The sequence below is a fragment of the Epinephelus fuscoguttatus genome, linkage group LG11 (assembly GCF_011397635.1).
Source record: "Epinephelus fuscoguttatus linkage group LG11, E.fuscoguttatus.final_Chr_v1".
NCBI classification, from domain to species: Eukaryota; Metazoa; Chordata; class Actinopteri; order Perciformes; family Serranidae; genus Epinephelus; species Epinephelus fuscoguttatus.
In genome coordinates, this window is record NC_064762.1 from 14,499,864 (window position 1) to 14,516,796 (window position 16,933).

Here is a 16,933-nt window from a genome sequence, read left to right on the forward strand (position 1 = left end):
GACAAATTGGTTTAGGAATTCAGAAGTAAGAAAAAATGAGAAGTTTCCAGTATCAATATTTATTTTTAATTTTGCTCTAAGTAAAAAAAATGAATGTTTTAAATGAAGTTTCATTAGTTGGAGGTGAGAGCTACACCTCGGGACTTTCAAGTACTCTGCGATTTTAAGAATTCACTTCATTAATGCAAACAGAATCAAACCACATCATCGGAGATTTATCAACCCTGCAACTCAACTTTACAGTGCATTATTAATCTGTCACTACTGCTGGGAAGAAGAGGTGTTGTTTTTTCCCAATTTTTAATGACCTAAGTGCATACTTGAGACTTATTTCAAATGGGCTCCTTCCTAGAATAAATAGTAAATGTATATCCAGCGTGGTTATATCCCTCCATACTGAGGAACCCTCATGCTTCCTCTGTCCCCCACCAGAGCCCACATATGTGAAGTACATTACTCTCCCCCTCTATACCCCTCCTTTTGCCAGCCCCTCTTTCCACTGCAAAGAAAGAAATCATTGAGTTTCAGCCTCTTCTACAAACATCCCCCTCCCCTACCTTCTCCCCTCCCAACAGCAGACAGGGGCACACAGACGACCACACTCTCCAGCCAAACCCTAATTGTGTGTGCGTGTGTCTGCATTTTTTTCCCTGACATGAAGAAGGAAACCAAGTGAGTATTTGTTCTCTGTGCCTGTGTGAATGGTAGTGCTGAGCCCTCTCGAAACATTTTGCTTAACTGGGGAAGTGGAGGTGGCAGAATTTAGCTGTGAAAAATTCCTGGAGTTTGGTAAGTTTGTTTTTTGGGACTTATAAAACTTTACTTGTCGGGTAAAATGGCAAGCTGGGGTTTTCTCACCTTGTAAAAGGAGAGAAAAATAATGTTAAGTTACAAAAAGCCTTTTAAAGCTTTAAGGCATCTATACCATTTATATACAGACAATTAAATTATTGTTTGGTGGTAGATTATGTTTATTGATGCGGATGGTAGCTTTAGAGTTGGACAGAAATTTATGTTAGAGAAGTAATGACTATTTTTCTATGTCAGATGGTATTTACATACAGTATTGACTTGTATGTGTGTTTAAGTATAGGTGTGTGTGTGCAAACAAATCTCTACAAATCTCTCTGATTATTTAGCTGCCAAGTATGTCTCCAACTTACATGATTACCTATCACTGAACTGTACGTCAACATTGAACCTTCGAGGCCTCTTTGCTGCACTGGCTTACTGCCAAAGACCTTGTTGTCATAACAACATTGGAGCGACTGAGTGTTGTGACACCTGTGAAACACACCTGTTACGGCTTTGACAAGAGGGGCTGTGGGGCTGAGCTGCAGCTTCACCACAAACACTCAGATTAGCTCTGACCCGCAGCTAAGTATATTGCGAGGAGTGAATATCAAATTCAAGGCGCACTTTCACAACTAAAAGGAAACAGAGAGTTCATTGGTAAATGTGTCACAACAAGCCAGTTTTAAATTTCCCCTAGTCATTGTAAATCTTAAACAATTAGTCAATCGATTAGTTGTTTAGGCAGCTATTTTGATGATTGATTTTTCAAATAAATATGCCAAACATCTTTGTGCCAGTGCCAGAACTGTATGGATTTGCTGCTTTTCTGATCATTATCAAATATCTAACCAGTGATTTGAAGACTGTAGGTGCCTTCTAATGTCCATACTATTTTGCATACTAGAAAAGCTAAAGTATGTCCCCGTTCATAGCAGGGCTGCCCCCGAAAGTCAGAGGTTCAAATCATCAGTCAGTGACCCCTCAGTTGGCTGAGATTCCTTCAAGTCAGGCAGTTGTTTTTTTTTTTGTCAGTCAGTGTACAGTGTCCTTCTGACAATTTGGTCCTAACATTTAGCTGCAGAGTGAGCACTTCTCACTTTAATGCTGCTCTTTGGTACAAGCAGCTGCCTCTGCGTGACGTTATCATTTGCCTTCTGCTTAGAAGTGGTGAATTTGCAGCTCACAGCAACTTAAGACGATACAGCCTCTTTTTGTTTGTGTCTAGTGTTGGTAAAAAATGTTGGTTTGTTTGGAAGAATGTCACTATTACACTGAACATTGCACCGAAACTCTATACAGAAAAAACAGAAATGAATGGTCGAATATTCATATTCAACAGCCCTAATACATAATATGTCAAATGCAGTATGCCAAAAATACCACAATGTCCTACTACACGCAGTTGCATTTCACAGTATGCACGCCAGCATGCTTTTCTGGCTATTCTAACCCACAATTTTCTGCGCAGTGGAAGATTCATCACATCAACTGAGCCTCAGAAACATGGCTCACTGACAGCTGACAGAAGCCATGATGACTGTAATCAATCAATCATAAACAATCTGCAACAGAGAACAAATTGCAAAGTAACAACAACAAAGCTCTCATGGTTGACCGCCATCTCTGGCGAGCTCGGCATTTTGTTGTATCTCCAAGGAAACGTCAAGGGACAACTTTTTCTTTTTACTTCAAATTTCGCACTATGGACTGTGATGGATATATGAACAAGACAGTCAAAATTTAAGACGCAATGTTATGACAAAGTGTAATGTCCCAGTGACTGTATATAAAGATGGACAATGTGTCTCCACTTGCTCCAATCCAAAATATCCTGGATACAACTGGTGCCATCTTGCTCTGGTGATGTCACATGGAGCCAGAGTCTGCACAGTAACAATCTCTGTGATATTGAGATCTCATCCATATACACATCCAATCAACTACAAGCAGTGCCAATGATTGCGAGCACACCAAGTGGAACACAGCTGTCCATCAAGACATCAATCCCACTTTTTAAAGCATCAAATAACTAATTAAAAACAAACACGTCAGAAAAATGAACCAATGAATTAACATCAGCATGGTAAGAACTACCTAAAATGACAGAAACGATCTTTGGGAATAACTTCATTTGACATGTATTTGTATACTGACATGTACTGAGTTTTAAGTTTGGCCCATGTCCCATTCACTAACACTGAGGGGGCAGAGTTTATAGGCTATACAGTCTCCAGCCACCAGGAAGCAATTAAGATATTTTGGCTTCACTTCTGGAGAGCTGTCATGTCGTCCATCTTTATTATACAGTCTGTGATATGTCCCAGATGTATGCATACTAAATGCAACTGTACATACTTTGAAAGGGCAGCTGCAGTATGTCCTGAAAGTAAAAAGAAACACTATGTGATTCAGAGCAGTTTTCGATAAGCATTTTTTGTTAGTTGTAGTCTTGACTTGTTTATTCAGTCAAGGTGGTAAAATTACTCCTGATCATTTTAATGTGACTGTGCATCCGCCTCAGTGGCATTAGTGCGCAAACTGGACTGAGCTATCGGTTAAAGGATGTCCAATTAACAGCAGGAGTGGATAAATCCGACTGAACTATAATTAAGTTGTTTAAATCACTCACTGCACAACTACAGAACCAGAACCACTAAATGCAAGCTGCTCCTCTTTAAGGATTACAAATAAGAACTCAAATATCCTAATGGTGTTCTGAGCATTTGGCGGTGAACTTCTTTCCCACTGCAGGCGAGCGTCAACTATTTTAAGCCAAAAGAAAAGTCAGCCTATAAAAGCCACTTCACAATGACAGATCCTTCACAACGAAGCCAAAAAAGGTCACTACAGGCCGCAGAGAGTCTAACACAAACAGTGTTTCAGCTAAACCATAAGACGCCAGCGTGGAAATTGTGCAGACATTTTCCAAAGACAAAGGCGACAGCTCCTGCCAATCTGTGATACAACGAGGAGCATGTGTGCTTCTAGTTAGCAGGCATTTAAGAGACGGAATTAATGTCACTAACTGTCCTTTGACTCGTGCCTTTTACTGCTGCGATGGTAATTGAACACAGAGACAATAAAGTTATATTTTAAGATGAATTATATTTCCATTTGGCTGCCTCCTGTCATTAGGCTGAGAGTGTTGTCACTCTATGCCATAAGGTTTTGATTTATATACATCCAAACAAGTGCAGTAAAAGTTCAGAGTAATAAAAAAGTTTTGGACATGCTGTTCTGCAGCTTTCCAATTAGTAGATGGAGACGCCAGTCAGCCTCCAAGTGTTTTCTGCTCTGAGCTCAGGACAAGGTTCACAGTAAACTCACCTACAAGTGTGTTTTCTGAGTCCTGGTAATCAGCGTCAAAGTTAATTCAACACAAAATGTAGACTTTTAAAAATGTTTTTCTGAAGGTTTGAACACTTGAGGGTGCTCACTATAGAGAACCAAAGTCCTTCCTCTTCCAGTGTCTCCATGGGACCTTATTTCAGAAAAAATATGTACAGTAGTCAATGGTGAGAGATAAATAATTTTTTATCCTGTTTGAATTGTGTCATGAATTACACACTTGATGTTTGTCGATTTCAAAGGTATATTTTCAAGACAAGAAGTTTGTCATGGTACTGTTAAGTTTTGTGTGAAAACGCTCAGTGAACTACATCTCTCTTCTCATACAATAAACATCACCAACACCAGCTAGGTAACCCATGCACAAATGTAACGTTTTGTTACCTGATGTGTTTTATTCAGCAACTTCTGGTCTCTTGAATCAGCAGGGAAGCAAAACAATGAGCAAGACCTGTTGCTCATGCGAGTATATTCTGGTACAACAAAACACACAGGCATCGTAGCTTCGGTGAGAGAGAAAGTGTGTCACCTAAGCAACTTGTGTAGTCTTTCTAATTACATATTTTAGCAGACTAGGGTTGGGCCGGTGTAAAAATGCCGAAACCCCCTTTGATATTAAGCCAAACACCAGACCAGTATACCTTATTTTACCAGGTGCTGCATTTGACTTAGCATCCGCTCCCACGTGTAGCATAATGACACCACATGATATCAGCAAACAAGCGTCCGACTATTGCCTTACATCAGAGCTCTCTGTCACCCTGAATCCATTAAATATGCACTTCTGTTACATCATGTCACCAAACCATGTAAACATCAGCTGTGCACTCGTGATCAGACTGAAGATGTAACCACTTGTGAGTACTCACTATTTTCCTGCGTTTGTACTCTTCAAACAAGACACATGTTACATTGTAATACTTAATGGAAATGACATATAAAATAGCCAAAAGCACGTGAGTTGTTATTACCAACGGCCATTTCCCAAAATCTTTAAACCCCTCTGAGATCTCCCTAAGCCACCTTATGTTGTTTTTTAACAGTGAAATAAGGAGGTATTTTATTGATGATTCATCAACTCAACCTCACGAATCAGCCATGCTTCATCCATTGTGGTGCTTTCAAAGCTAGCAACAAGAATAAATAAGAACTGGACCATGGACAAAACTTTGGCGCACCATGCACGTTTCTAGTAAACAAACAACATGCACTGTTCATCCCCCCCTCACCTTGACTGAAATTTGATCTCCTTCATGTTGCTCTGCTCTGTAGTATATTGCAAATGGCCTGTTGGACACTAGTGGCTCTGTTAGTTTGTTAATAAACAGACACACATTTTGTTTATCAGGTTGTCATATTTCCCATCACTAATGCAATATGAATTGGATTTAGCGCTGTGATGTCGTCAGCACAGGTTGTTGATGTAAGCTTAATTTGCCAGAATGTGTTATATTGACAAATGACAGTTCAGCTGGTTTGCAAAAAATCAAACGGGTTTAAACTCTATACCAGCTCAAGCCCCCAAAAGCAGAAATCAACTTAACTTTATTGACTACTGTTCATATTTTGTTCCCAAAAAAAGTTCCATGGCGGCCCCCTGGAAGAAAAGGAACTTGGGTTTAAGAACAAAGGTTGACTAGTGACAGTAAAGCAGCAGATATGATGGTTTGTAAATGCTTATGACATAAATAATAGATGAAATATTCAAACTGTCCAAATAACAAACCCCATTCATTCATCATGACGTGACACTTAAGGAAATTACTCTAAATCCAGTTGGTGATATCAGCCTGTGTTACTCACATCATGATACAAAGCTCCTGGATTGTGTCTCTGCTCACAGTCTGGATCAGTTTGAAGGTTTCTGTTTACTACTCTTCCTACAGCTGCTGCAACATATGTGAGGTCACCATTAATCAGAAACAGAGGGAGAGAGGGAGAGAGCAGCCAACAGTTGGTTGTTTTATGGGTTTGGGCCATACCACAACTCATCTTAAAATAAATAGACAATTTTACGGTGTCTGTTCTATCAAGCACGACTGAGCATCTAATCTGCATTTCTCGATATAACATGGCAATAGGTGCGAGTCACCCAACTCAAATTTTCACTCCAGCAATGAGAAGTCAAAATAGTTTCAAGGATGCTGTAAAAGTAAACTGCAGCTGAAACCAAATGTGCTCCGACAGCAGAAAACACTCTGTAATGCCTCTGCCTCACAGGCCTGGTTCGGGTTTTTAAATATATTTCCAGATGCACAGGAGAGAATAATGAATGGCAGTCTGCAAAATGATAAAGTGACACTGTCGCTGTTTGACTGTAACACATGCAGAGAGGAGGGGCAAACACTTTGAGGCAAAACAAACCTCATTTCTGACAAAGCCACATCTGATGTTAGATATTTTGCAAAAACAGTTCTCTCACTGTACTCTCATGAGTTGTAAGGATTTACGAGGTGTTATGAAATGATGTTATAAAAGATCCCCAGACAGCCGCTCGTTACCAAAAACAACTAACACTGCTGCAATGGGATGTCAGCCTTTACAGTCAGAGCATGACACAACTCATGCATCTGCTAAGACATATATGACCATAACACAAATGGAACAACTTAATACAACATTTTTACAAGACTCCTGTTGGAAAACAGCAGAAATTTCTCTGGAATTTCTCCATGAATGACCTGAATTTTCTCTTGAAAAGCACAATATTAGATGTTGTCGTGAATTTCTGTGAAATCACGTTATTACAGTAAAAACTAGAATCTTATGAGAAACTGAATTAATTGTGACATTTAAACAGTACTTAATACTTACTGTCGAAATGTAAATACCACTGAATTTTATAATACTTCCCAAACCATCCATTTGATTCTAGGTGATCTGAGCTCCCCACTTTGTTCACATAATTTTAAAAGGTAAATAAAACAATGTGCAGACTCATACACAAGAAATTAATCTCAGTCATCACTTACGATCCACTAGAAATGTGTCGCAGTGTACAGAGACTCTGCCCTCTGCCTGTATTTCCTTATTTTGGTGTGTTCGAAATGTTGCCAGGTACAATGCGCAGGTGAAGTTGGGACTGTATAAAAAGGTAGCGGCCAGGTGCCAGACTGTAGGCAGCACGCATACAAGAGGAAGCTACGGGGAAACACCAAGTGGATACATCGCGCTCCACAAGAGTGAATCTGGGGTTGGCTTTCTCTTTCACTGCCGAAAATGTTTGAAAACAGTAACCAACAATTACTACATAGTTTAGCTTTAAACCAATTTAAAAAAATAAATAAATAAATAAATAAATAAAAAATTTAAAGGTCTACTGTGTAGGATTTAGTGCCATCTAGTGGCGATGTTGCACATTGCAACCAACTTAAACTTCTGTGTGCCAAATGTGTAGGAGAACGACAGTGGCTGACGCAAAAAAATGTGAATGGCCCTAGAGCCAATGATTCATTTGTCTGCTCTGGGCTACAGTAGAAACAGCATGGTGGGCTCTGTAAAAGAGGACCTGCTCTGTATGGAAATATAAATGGCTCATTCTGAGGTAACAAAACCAAAATTCTTAGTTTCAGGTCATTAAAAACTCATTAAAACATAGTTATGAATATTATACTACATTTCTGCCAATATATAAAACATAAAAGATATTTAAATCAAGCTTTGTCACCTTGAAAAAAACACCTGAAATGACATTACAGAAATTTAACAGGGAGGAATTCAAATCACATAATTTCAGATGTCTTCAGACAATGTGTTTTCAGTATCTTGTAAATTTTTTCAAGAGTCCCTAAAAGACTAAAACTTGTTATATCTATCCAGGTAGGCCAAAGCACATGTTTCAAGTTTCAATGTGACAAGTTGGCAGTGGTAGAAGAAGCATTCAGATAATCTACCTGCATGAAAGTAACAATATGAGTCAAAGTCCTGCATTTATAAATGCAGGACGGCTCCACACAAACTTGAACGCGCATCCTGCAGTGGGAGTCAGCAGGGCAGAGGAGAGCCAAGTAAAATAACAAATCCCCCGAAGCAAACAAATAATTACCTGTCCAACAGAAAGACAGCAACCTCTGCATCACTTTTCAGGCCCTTCAGCTCCCTCAGTTGTCTCCACCGTTCAAAAGCTGCACTGATGTTGATGTCTGGTTTGTCTTCTCACTTTATCCAAAGCCTTTTTCGTCGCAGCCTTTTCTGCCTCCAACTTTCTTTTCTCAGCCTGTTTAGCGGGGCGAGCCCTTACAAGTAACACTGAAAGTGGTACTTGTGGCTGCATTTTCTCTGCCATTGTTCAGCAAACTCCTGCTAACTCGGTATTTCTGCTGAGGAGTGTGCTGAATATTTCCGACAACGGTGACACGTGATGAGTGCACGCAGGGAGGAGGGAGGGGGGGACAGAGGGGGGCTCGGGCAGGACGAGACATGAAGGCATCTGATTGATTCTTTCCATTCGCACCGAATGGCAGGGATTGGTCAGAGTTCTTACAGGCTTGCAGCTGCCACAGAGGTCGGGTTATTTGCGTTCCTTTTTCTGAACACATTATGTATTGACTACTCTCAGGATGGAAGGACCATTTCACCCAGTATAATAAGAAGTGTTTCTGAACAAAAGTATGATGTTGTTAGCTTAATATACTCAAAGTGTTAAAATACATGGCATTGCCTGGAAGGTAGGTGGTGAGTACAGTACATAGAACTAATATAATGTGTGTATGTGTTGGTGTGAGAGGTATATGTGTGATGTGTAAATCGACTGAATGTGGTATGACTTTACATGTGTCTTGTGTCTTACGTCTGGTGTAGGTGAATGTACTGATGTTTTCATTTTAGCCTAACACCATCCTAGGATAGTATATTGTATTCTATCTTATACATCCACGTATTATATATGTTTATTGAAATGAGATGGTAAGCAAAACCTAATGGTGGAAAACATAAAGTCAAATAAAGAAAACAATAATAATAATAATAAATGATTTACAAGGAAAATCTATCAATGTTATGAATTTGTGGGATTTACAGTTAATTTTACCATTGAGTGATTACATTTCTCAAATAGGTGTTCAGTTGCTTAAAATAAAATTATTACATTGTGTACATTTCATCTCTGGTAATGTGGATCTTGATAAAAGCAAGACGTCCTGATATCCCTTGACCAAACTCCTATGACTAAACACTATTGCATTTTATAACATTATATAAACAGGTGTCGGTGACATGTTGTAAAAGTTCGCCAAGAAGGAAATGTTAGCTGATACTGTGTGTATTGGTATTAAATGATTACTGCTAAAATATGCAATGTGACATTCAGAGTGCCGGTACAATATTAAAGATTAAATAGAAGCCATTTCTACATTACTGGAACAGAGTGACAGAGGGAATGCCAACTGGGAAAGGCATACAATAAATGTCTAAAGGTCATGAGACAGAATTAAGTCCCCTTTATGAGGTTCAGCCTTTGGGACCATCAGAGCATCTTCCTTGTGGCATTATAACTATCCACAAAGCTTGTATGATTTAAATGAAATGGTTTAAAACATGGAGATGTAGAGAGTGCAATAGGACTGCTTTAGCTGCACTAATGTATCTAATAAACAGCCTGTGGCTCTTTGGATTCCCAGCTCCATCGTGTAAAAATGTAAGTGTTTATATCTGATTATTCAGAGAGCAGAGTGGTGAAGGTGCCATTTAAAAAAAGGTGATAGTGGACAAATGAGGGTCCAAACTTAATATTCCCTCAATGCTCCAAAGTTCTGCAGAGATATTGACTTTTTTAAAGTTGTCTTTAAACATGAATTTGCATTTATTTAACTGTCGTGACTTATTTGCTAATTACTGCTGGTGACATGGAGTGAATGAGTTCACTTTTTACACGTATTTAATAAGAAGGCTACAGGCTAGCATGCTGTTTGAATTGAAACCATTCTAAAAGTGTTACGTGTATGCTGTCGTCACTTGAGTTAAATAAGGAAATTAATACCACTCTCATATTTGTCCTTTAAATATCAAGCAACAGCCAGCAGCTGGTTAGGACACAGTGTCAAAGAGCTAAGGTAGACTTGTCCAAAGATAGCAAACACACACCTTTAACGTACACTAGTAAACATGTTTTGTGTTTGTTTAATCCATATAAAAACAACACACTTTGGTTTAATGACGGATTTTGTGTTAGATTGTTTCTTTTTTGGGAGCAGTAAAAATCACTGAGCTTTAAAAAGGTGCTGGTAGACAGATCATGTTCATTTGTATCTTTGGACACAGCAAGGCTTGCTGTTTCCACCTGCTTCATGCTAAGCTAAGTTCACTGGAAAGACATGAAAGTGGTGTCAATCTTTCCAGCACATTCTTGACAAGACAGTGAATAAGTGCATATCCCAAAATGTTGGACAACTCATCAAAGGGTGAGTTCTGTGGTTTTCAATCTGGACCCTATTTCCCCCATGTTTTTGTATCTAAGTGACTAATGAAGACAGCAATATTTTGAAACTGACCCCGTATTGAGAGACAGCGCTGCAGCTGGCATCAGAATAACAGGTTGCAATGACATCATTCAGGGCATGTTCACACTGTGAATTTACATCCACTAAAAGTGTTTGTTTTTGCCACTGACATATTCAGATTTTTATTCTGAGTAGCTGAGAACATTATGGAAAGCATCCCTACATAGACAGATGTTTTTGTTGAAGTGTTAGATCCTTTTTGTTAAAACAGAAACCACTAAAAATGCTAAACCAAACCCACCAGACTCCATTTAAATAAACAGCAATTTTATCATCGTAAAACACACTTCATTCACAGCCAACACAAAGAAAATAAAACTCACAAAAACATTCCTGTTTCGTCTTTTCACTGTTCCAACAACCACCAGCTCTGGTTTTGTTGAATTAAACCCTAAAAGGAGTATTTCACTGCTGGTAAGAAGACCTTTAAATAAAACTAGGATGTCTATGCAGTGGAAAGATGGAAATAATTTTGAAATCTGCACCACAGAACCAGAGAAAACAGAGAAAAATGACTCTTTTGCTCAAGCCAGAGAAAACCAACAACTACCAAATTGCACTGCTCTGCACCAGATCAATAAAGGCTTCCGCTGGTGGGTTGTTTGCGCGAACACATCCATTTGACAAAATGGCGGCCGGCTGGCAACAAACAATGTCATATTACAGGTAAACAGTAAGCTAAAACATGTTTTTGAAAACATCTGAGGTGAGAAATATGCAACTAAGTATCAGAATCTTGGTTTATATTTGATCAGCGCTGCTTAGTTTTATGGTTTGTCTCAGTTTTCCAGCCTCTGTTTTCACCGTGCAGGAAACAGTATTGCGCCCACTTCCTGTTCACAAATGCTTGTTATTACAGCTAAACACAACACTAAGATATGTTTCTAAAAACACCGTAGGCAAGAAATAGGCAGTGCAGTAACATAATCTTGATATATTTGATTAGCGCTGTTCTGCTGCTGCTGGCTGCAGCGCTCTGGCTCAGTCCTGGACCAGTTTCAAAAATTGTTGCTCCCATTAGTAACTTAGACACAAAAACATGGTGAAAATAGGGTCCAGGTTTAAAAAACAAACTTACCCTTTGAGGTGCCTCTTCACCTGCTGATCAGTTCACAGAAGTTATCCACAGTCACTCACCTCCTCCTCTTTCCAGGTTACCATGTGGCATTGTTGGATGCCCTTCATCTTGGTCTGGGTATCCATGGCAACCCCAGCCATGTGCCAAAGTGGAGACTGGGGTTCAGGCTTTGACATTTACTCTGAGATAATAGCCACCAATGACACATCTCAGGCAGCTGGTGATGAGCCTGCGAGGATAAGAAACAATCAGGACTGGATCACATCAGCAGCTTTCTCACCATCGCCATCGCCATCACCATCACCTGCGCTGCAGTACGAGCCTCAACCTGACAAGTGCTCGGTCTTCTTCAACACTAACACTGCTTGGGCTCGAAGGCTGAAGGCCGAGAAAGAGGAGCTGGCCTATCTGCAGGCCATCCAGCATGGAAACAAAGCGGTGATGGAGAACTTGTTGCAGTTTGTGGGGGCAGAGCTGGGAGATCAGAGCTATGAAGATGTGATTAAGGAAAATGTCATTGGGATCCAAGAGGACCACAAAAGTTGCCACGAGGTGGTAGAGAAGGCTGAGGAAGATATGGAACAGCAGCTGGAGGGCGAAGTGCTGCATGCTGGGATGCAGAAGTGAGTGCAATAATCTGTTTTTCTAGAAGTTAAGAAGAATGTGTTTGTATTGAGCTGTTACTGAGCTTTGTAAAGGTCAAGGTTGAAATGTAAGGAGAGCGGCTGAGAAAAAAAGATCAGTTCTTCTTTGTTGGTATACTGAAGACGTAAACAAATTATTGTTGACAACAGTGAACATCTCTGTTCAAAAGATGGCAGAGATGGCCAATCTTTTGCCTCTTATCAGAGCATAGGCAGCTGCATTGATGACTGTCGTTTCATCCTGTCTTTCATAATGCACATGTCAATCAAAAGAAATGAGCAGTATTAATATCATCATGCAGGACTCCTGCGTTGTGTCTTTGCAGCTTGCAGTCTAGATGGGTATCAAGGTTTCTGTTTACTACTCTTCTTACAGCTGCTGTGGTGCTGCAGTGTGGTCACAATTCAAAGTAATCAGAACAAAAAGAAAATTTTAATTGTTTAAGATATTTATCAAGCAAAAATGCCACACATTCAACACTTCGTGAGGATTTGCAGCTTCTCTCTATTTTGATGTTATTGCAAATTGTGTATCTTTGGGTTTCAGAGTGGTTAGACAAAACAAGCAAATTGAAGAATTCCCCCTGGGCTCTGGAAAATTGTGATACATTTCACCTGATGAAGCACCAGGTTAACTAAAGCAAAAATGTTTTTAAAATGCTACAAATCCCACTAAACAGCATTTATATCTACAGATATACAACATGGTATGTTGCACCTCTAAAATGACTCTGTAGGGGTTCATGCCTGCAGGACTGAAAGCCTGTTGTTTTTTTTGCTGGTTTATTGTTATTCTACAAAAATGCTTTTGCAAATTCCTTGAACACATGAAATTTTCACCGGTGATTGGAAGTGTTTGCAAAAGCTGCTCAACAAATGTGAACGCAATCAAACTGATTTGGACGCTGTTATCAAAGGTCAACTTTGAAACACATAATTCCAACACCATACATCTGACTGACTTACATGAAACTTTGTACAGATATCAATCTATTCTCACTTTGCAATTGACCTTTCGCTAAGCCCCGCCCCTTTATGATGGTCCGACAAGCTGTCACAGTAAGCATGGAGCCCACACTGTAACTAACTGTATCCCTGAAGAAATATTATCATATATTTGGAAAAATGAAACAGTGACTCCAGAGAGAAGCAGACAGAGGGAGGAAATTTGAAACGATTGCATTAGAGTCAATGGAGCACAGCTGTCTTGTTGTCAGATCCTGGTCTGAACTAGTCTGGGGCCGTTTAGTGGCCGTTTTGGTAAGGAACCGGAACCAGGGCGAGAGAGACAGGATCCGGAATTCAATGGATGCGCCTTTCCGTCAAAATAAAAGCACCAAGCTAATAAAAATGCAGTGAAACTTTTTAATTTAAAGAATATAATTTACAAGAAAAGCCCCACGCTATTAAGTTAACCTTTTTCTTTTATTGTAAATCGATGGTGCGCCAGAATTTAAAATTTTACTTTGGTGAACACTTTTACTTTGGTGAATTAGGTGAATTCCGGATCCGCTCTCTAGACCGGAACCAGAATCCAGACAAAATTCAGAGTGAATGGAAACCAGGCTCTTCCCCATACATGAAGAGCCTCGTGACGTGAGGCTAGATCTGAGCCAGCCCGATGCTACATTATGATTGGCGAGTCTGCGTCTGGGGGCGGGACTTAGCAAAGGGTCAATTCTGCCTCAAGAACCACTGAGTCTGCCTGACTAGATTTCTGCCGTTTTGAATTTTCTAAAAAAAACCAACAATTTTTACATCTCCCCTTACAGCTATCGTCCAATTTGTACCAAATTTTCTGTGGATAATTACTAGATGAAGCTTATTAAAAATTATCAAAATCGTGTTGATATCTAGTTGTGTTTTGAAGATACTGACCAATGAACTTTAAAAGGGTGTGGCTCAGTACATAAATAGACCAACAGGGTTCAACGCTAAGGTTTTTTTTTCACTTGCCCGGTCGGGCAAGTTGGTCAGAGATCTACTTGCCCGAAGTCAGTTTTTACTTGCCCTATAAAAACTGTTTAATTTAAGCGGCTATCAATAACAAAGACTGCAGTTATTACTGTAATTACAGTGTCAGGGCTGAAAAATTTGTCAATCGTTCTCTAATCTCTAATCGTCTATAATTTTGCACTCTACCTGAGCCATGCTCACCTCTATTTATTTTTTACCCCTCCTTCCAGTTCTGCTGTATTAACACTAGGGATGGGCAACACAAGCAAAAACAGTATTCGAAAATCGTGGCAACTATTCGGCAATTTTTCGAATAATTAACCCCTAGGATGGAGTTGTAGCAGCGGAGGTGAAGCACACGCATGAAAAATAATTTTCACATGCGTGAAACTTTTTTGTATGCTTGCAAAGCACAGCCTAATGGGATGTTTCTATGTATCTACTGGCACCAGAAGGGCTCTTTAGGACTAAGTACATACAGTACATGTGTGCACAGTAATGAGCAGGTGAAATGTCTGTCTAGCTTACATATGAGGTGTCTCAAGATTTAGGAACATACAATTTTATTGAATATAATAAAAGTAAAAAGTCACTTGACATGTTGCTGTTTTGTGCTATTACCTATTTAAGTGCTGGAAGTTGTTATTTACGTGACAATGCCTGAACGCAACACAAGCTCAGCACAAGTGCCGTGCTGCGCTGCTGTGCGAGCAGCTGTTTGTCTGTGCATAACAGCAGTCTGTTGATGGTTATTTACACAGTGTCTATAACAATAACTTTGTGAGCTGACAAACTGCACCAGGCTCGGGGTCAGGTTTGGTCAGGAAAATGCGGCCCGAGCCGCTACAGCATGCTCACCTGTGTGTGTGGCGGAACTCCGCCGTGCATGATACAGAGAGCAGAGGAGAATTGTTAACGCGTGACCATGTAGAGACAGAAATGACACGATGACATAACACTATAAATAGTATATTGTTATGTTATTATATGAAGCGTGCGTCGCGCAAAATAATATCAATGGGGGCTGTGGGCAGGACATTGTTACACAGCGTGTGCCTGTGACTTCAAGCAGAGAGACCGCTGCATCAGAGCCGAAGGAGCACGTTTTAAAATACATTTATTTTATCAATTAGTTATTAACTTTTACTATTTTTAGCAACTTGCCCGATCAGGCAAGCGAGTTGTTAGTTTACATGCCCGACCTTGAGTTTTACTTGCCCCGGGCAATCGGGCAATCCTTATTGTTGAGCCCTGACCAAACTCCATAACCACTGGCCCAATTATCACAACACTTGCAGGAAATGTCTACATACCCTGAAAAAAAAAATGGATAAATTGACCACTCGGGGGTGCTACAAATACAAAAAATGGGCGTGGCATAACACAAATCAGACTATAAATCAGAATCAAACCTGCAGGATATGTATCATAACAATGTTGAATCAGGTGTAAAATTATTTTAAAATCACTCAATAGGGGGCACCATCAGTTCCGTTTTGGTCTGGCACAAAATTTGGCAATAAATCAGATAGTCTAAACATCACCAAACTCAGCAGATATTTTTAAGTAAGCTATTGAAGCATGCCCCCAAAATGGTTCTGTGACTGACCAATAGGGGGTGATGGCATTGCTGAAGAAAGGTGAGGCCAGTTTTGGTCATCCATGAACAAGCAAATGTCTGATTGTCATAAAATCTGTTAATTATTTTTAATACAGGTTTTGTAAACCGTCCCTGTTGGCTTGAACCCTTGAATAACAGCTTGAGGCTATATTTTTAAATGTGTATGCAAAACAACCCTCTCACTGTCTCCGTCATTCTTTGCATTATTTATGTGTCCTTCCCTTTACTCAGTCTTTCCAATCCCTTAAGCAGCAACAACAAGCAGCAAGCTTTAACAGCAACCACATGTATTCCTCCCCCTCTTAATGTATTTAATGTCCTCAGCCCCTCTTTCACTTACTCTGTCTCTCTCCACATCTGCCCCCGTTTCTTCCATCCCGTCACTCCACCCGGTGACCTGGATTGTTTGTCATTCCGGAGCAGAATAAGAGAAGAGTCCTTGTCCTTTGAAGACATGCTCCGCGCTGCATTGGACATCGCCAACAGGCTGGAGATCTCATCGCAGACCCTGCACGCATCATTTACCAAGCAGCTGAAAGACATCACCAAAATCCATCGCTAAGGAAGTGTTGACAAGACTCGCTGCTCTCATGTCATCCTCCAAATTGAGGAGGATGTTTGGTATCCTGTGTGAGACCCAAAACAAGGGAAATGCTTTTAATTACGTTAACCATACACAGAGCACTGAGATACAACAATGTGTCGAGGTCAGCCAGTAAAGCAACTGTATGAATCAACAAAAGATGAGAGAACGATTAGAAAAAATAATTGTTGGGTAAAAAAACACATTCCCCATCCATTCATTATAATCCCGTAAGCCATTAAATATTATTTTCCATCCAGGCATTATTATTTGTGGAACTGGGTGAGGTCAAATGTGGTAACAGTATGTGGTGCAGGTTTAAGCCAAGTTGAGTGTTTATGGATCAAACTAGATTGGCCTTTAGAGACTGAACATAATGGCTCTGTTAGTCTTCTCTAGAGGAAGCTATGG

General features: G+C 39.9%; 1 protein-coding gene across 1 annotated transcript; it reads left to right on the top strand.

Moving 5' to 3' along the window:
* Positions 1-541: 541 nt before the first annotated feature.
* On the top strand, positions 542-16,501 carry si:ch211-142k18.1 (uncharacterized). The gene is made up of 3 exons (XM_049589186.1): positions 542-672; positions 11,794-12,341; positions 16,363-16,501. The coding sequence occupies exons 2-3, from the start codon at positions 11,800-11,802 to the stop codon at positions 16,499-16,501; spliced, it is 681 nt and encodes a 226-aa protein (XP_049445143.1). The 5' UTR covers positions 542-672; positions 11,794-11,799.
* The last annotated feature ends 432 nt before the right edge of the window (positions 16,502-16,933 follow it).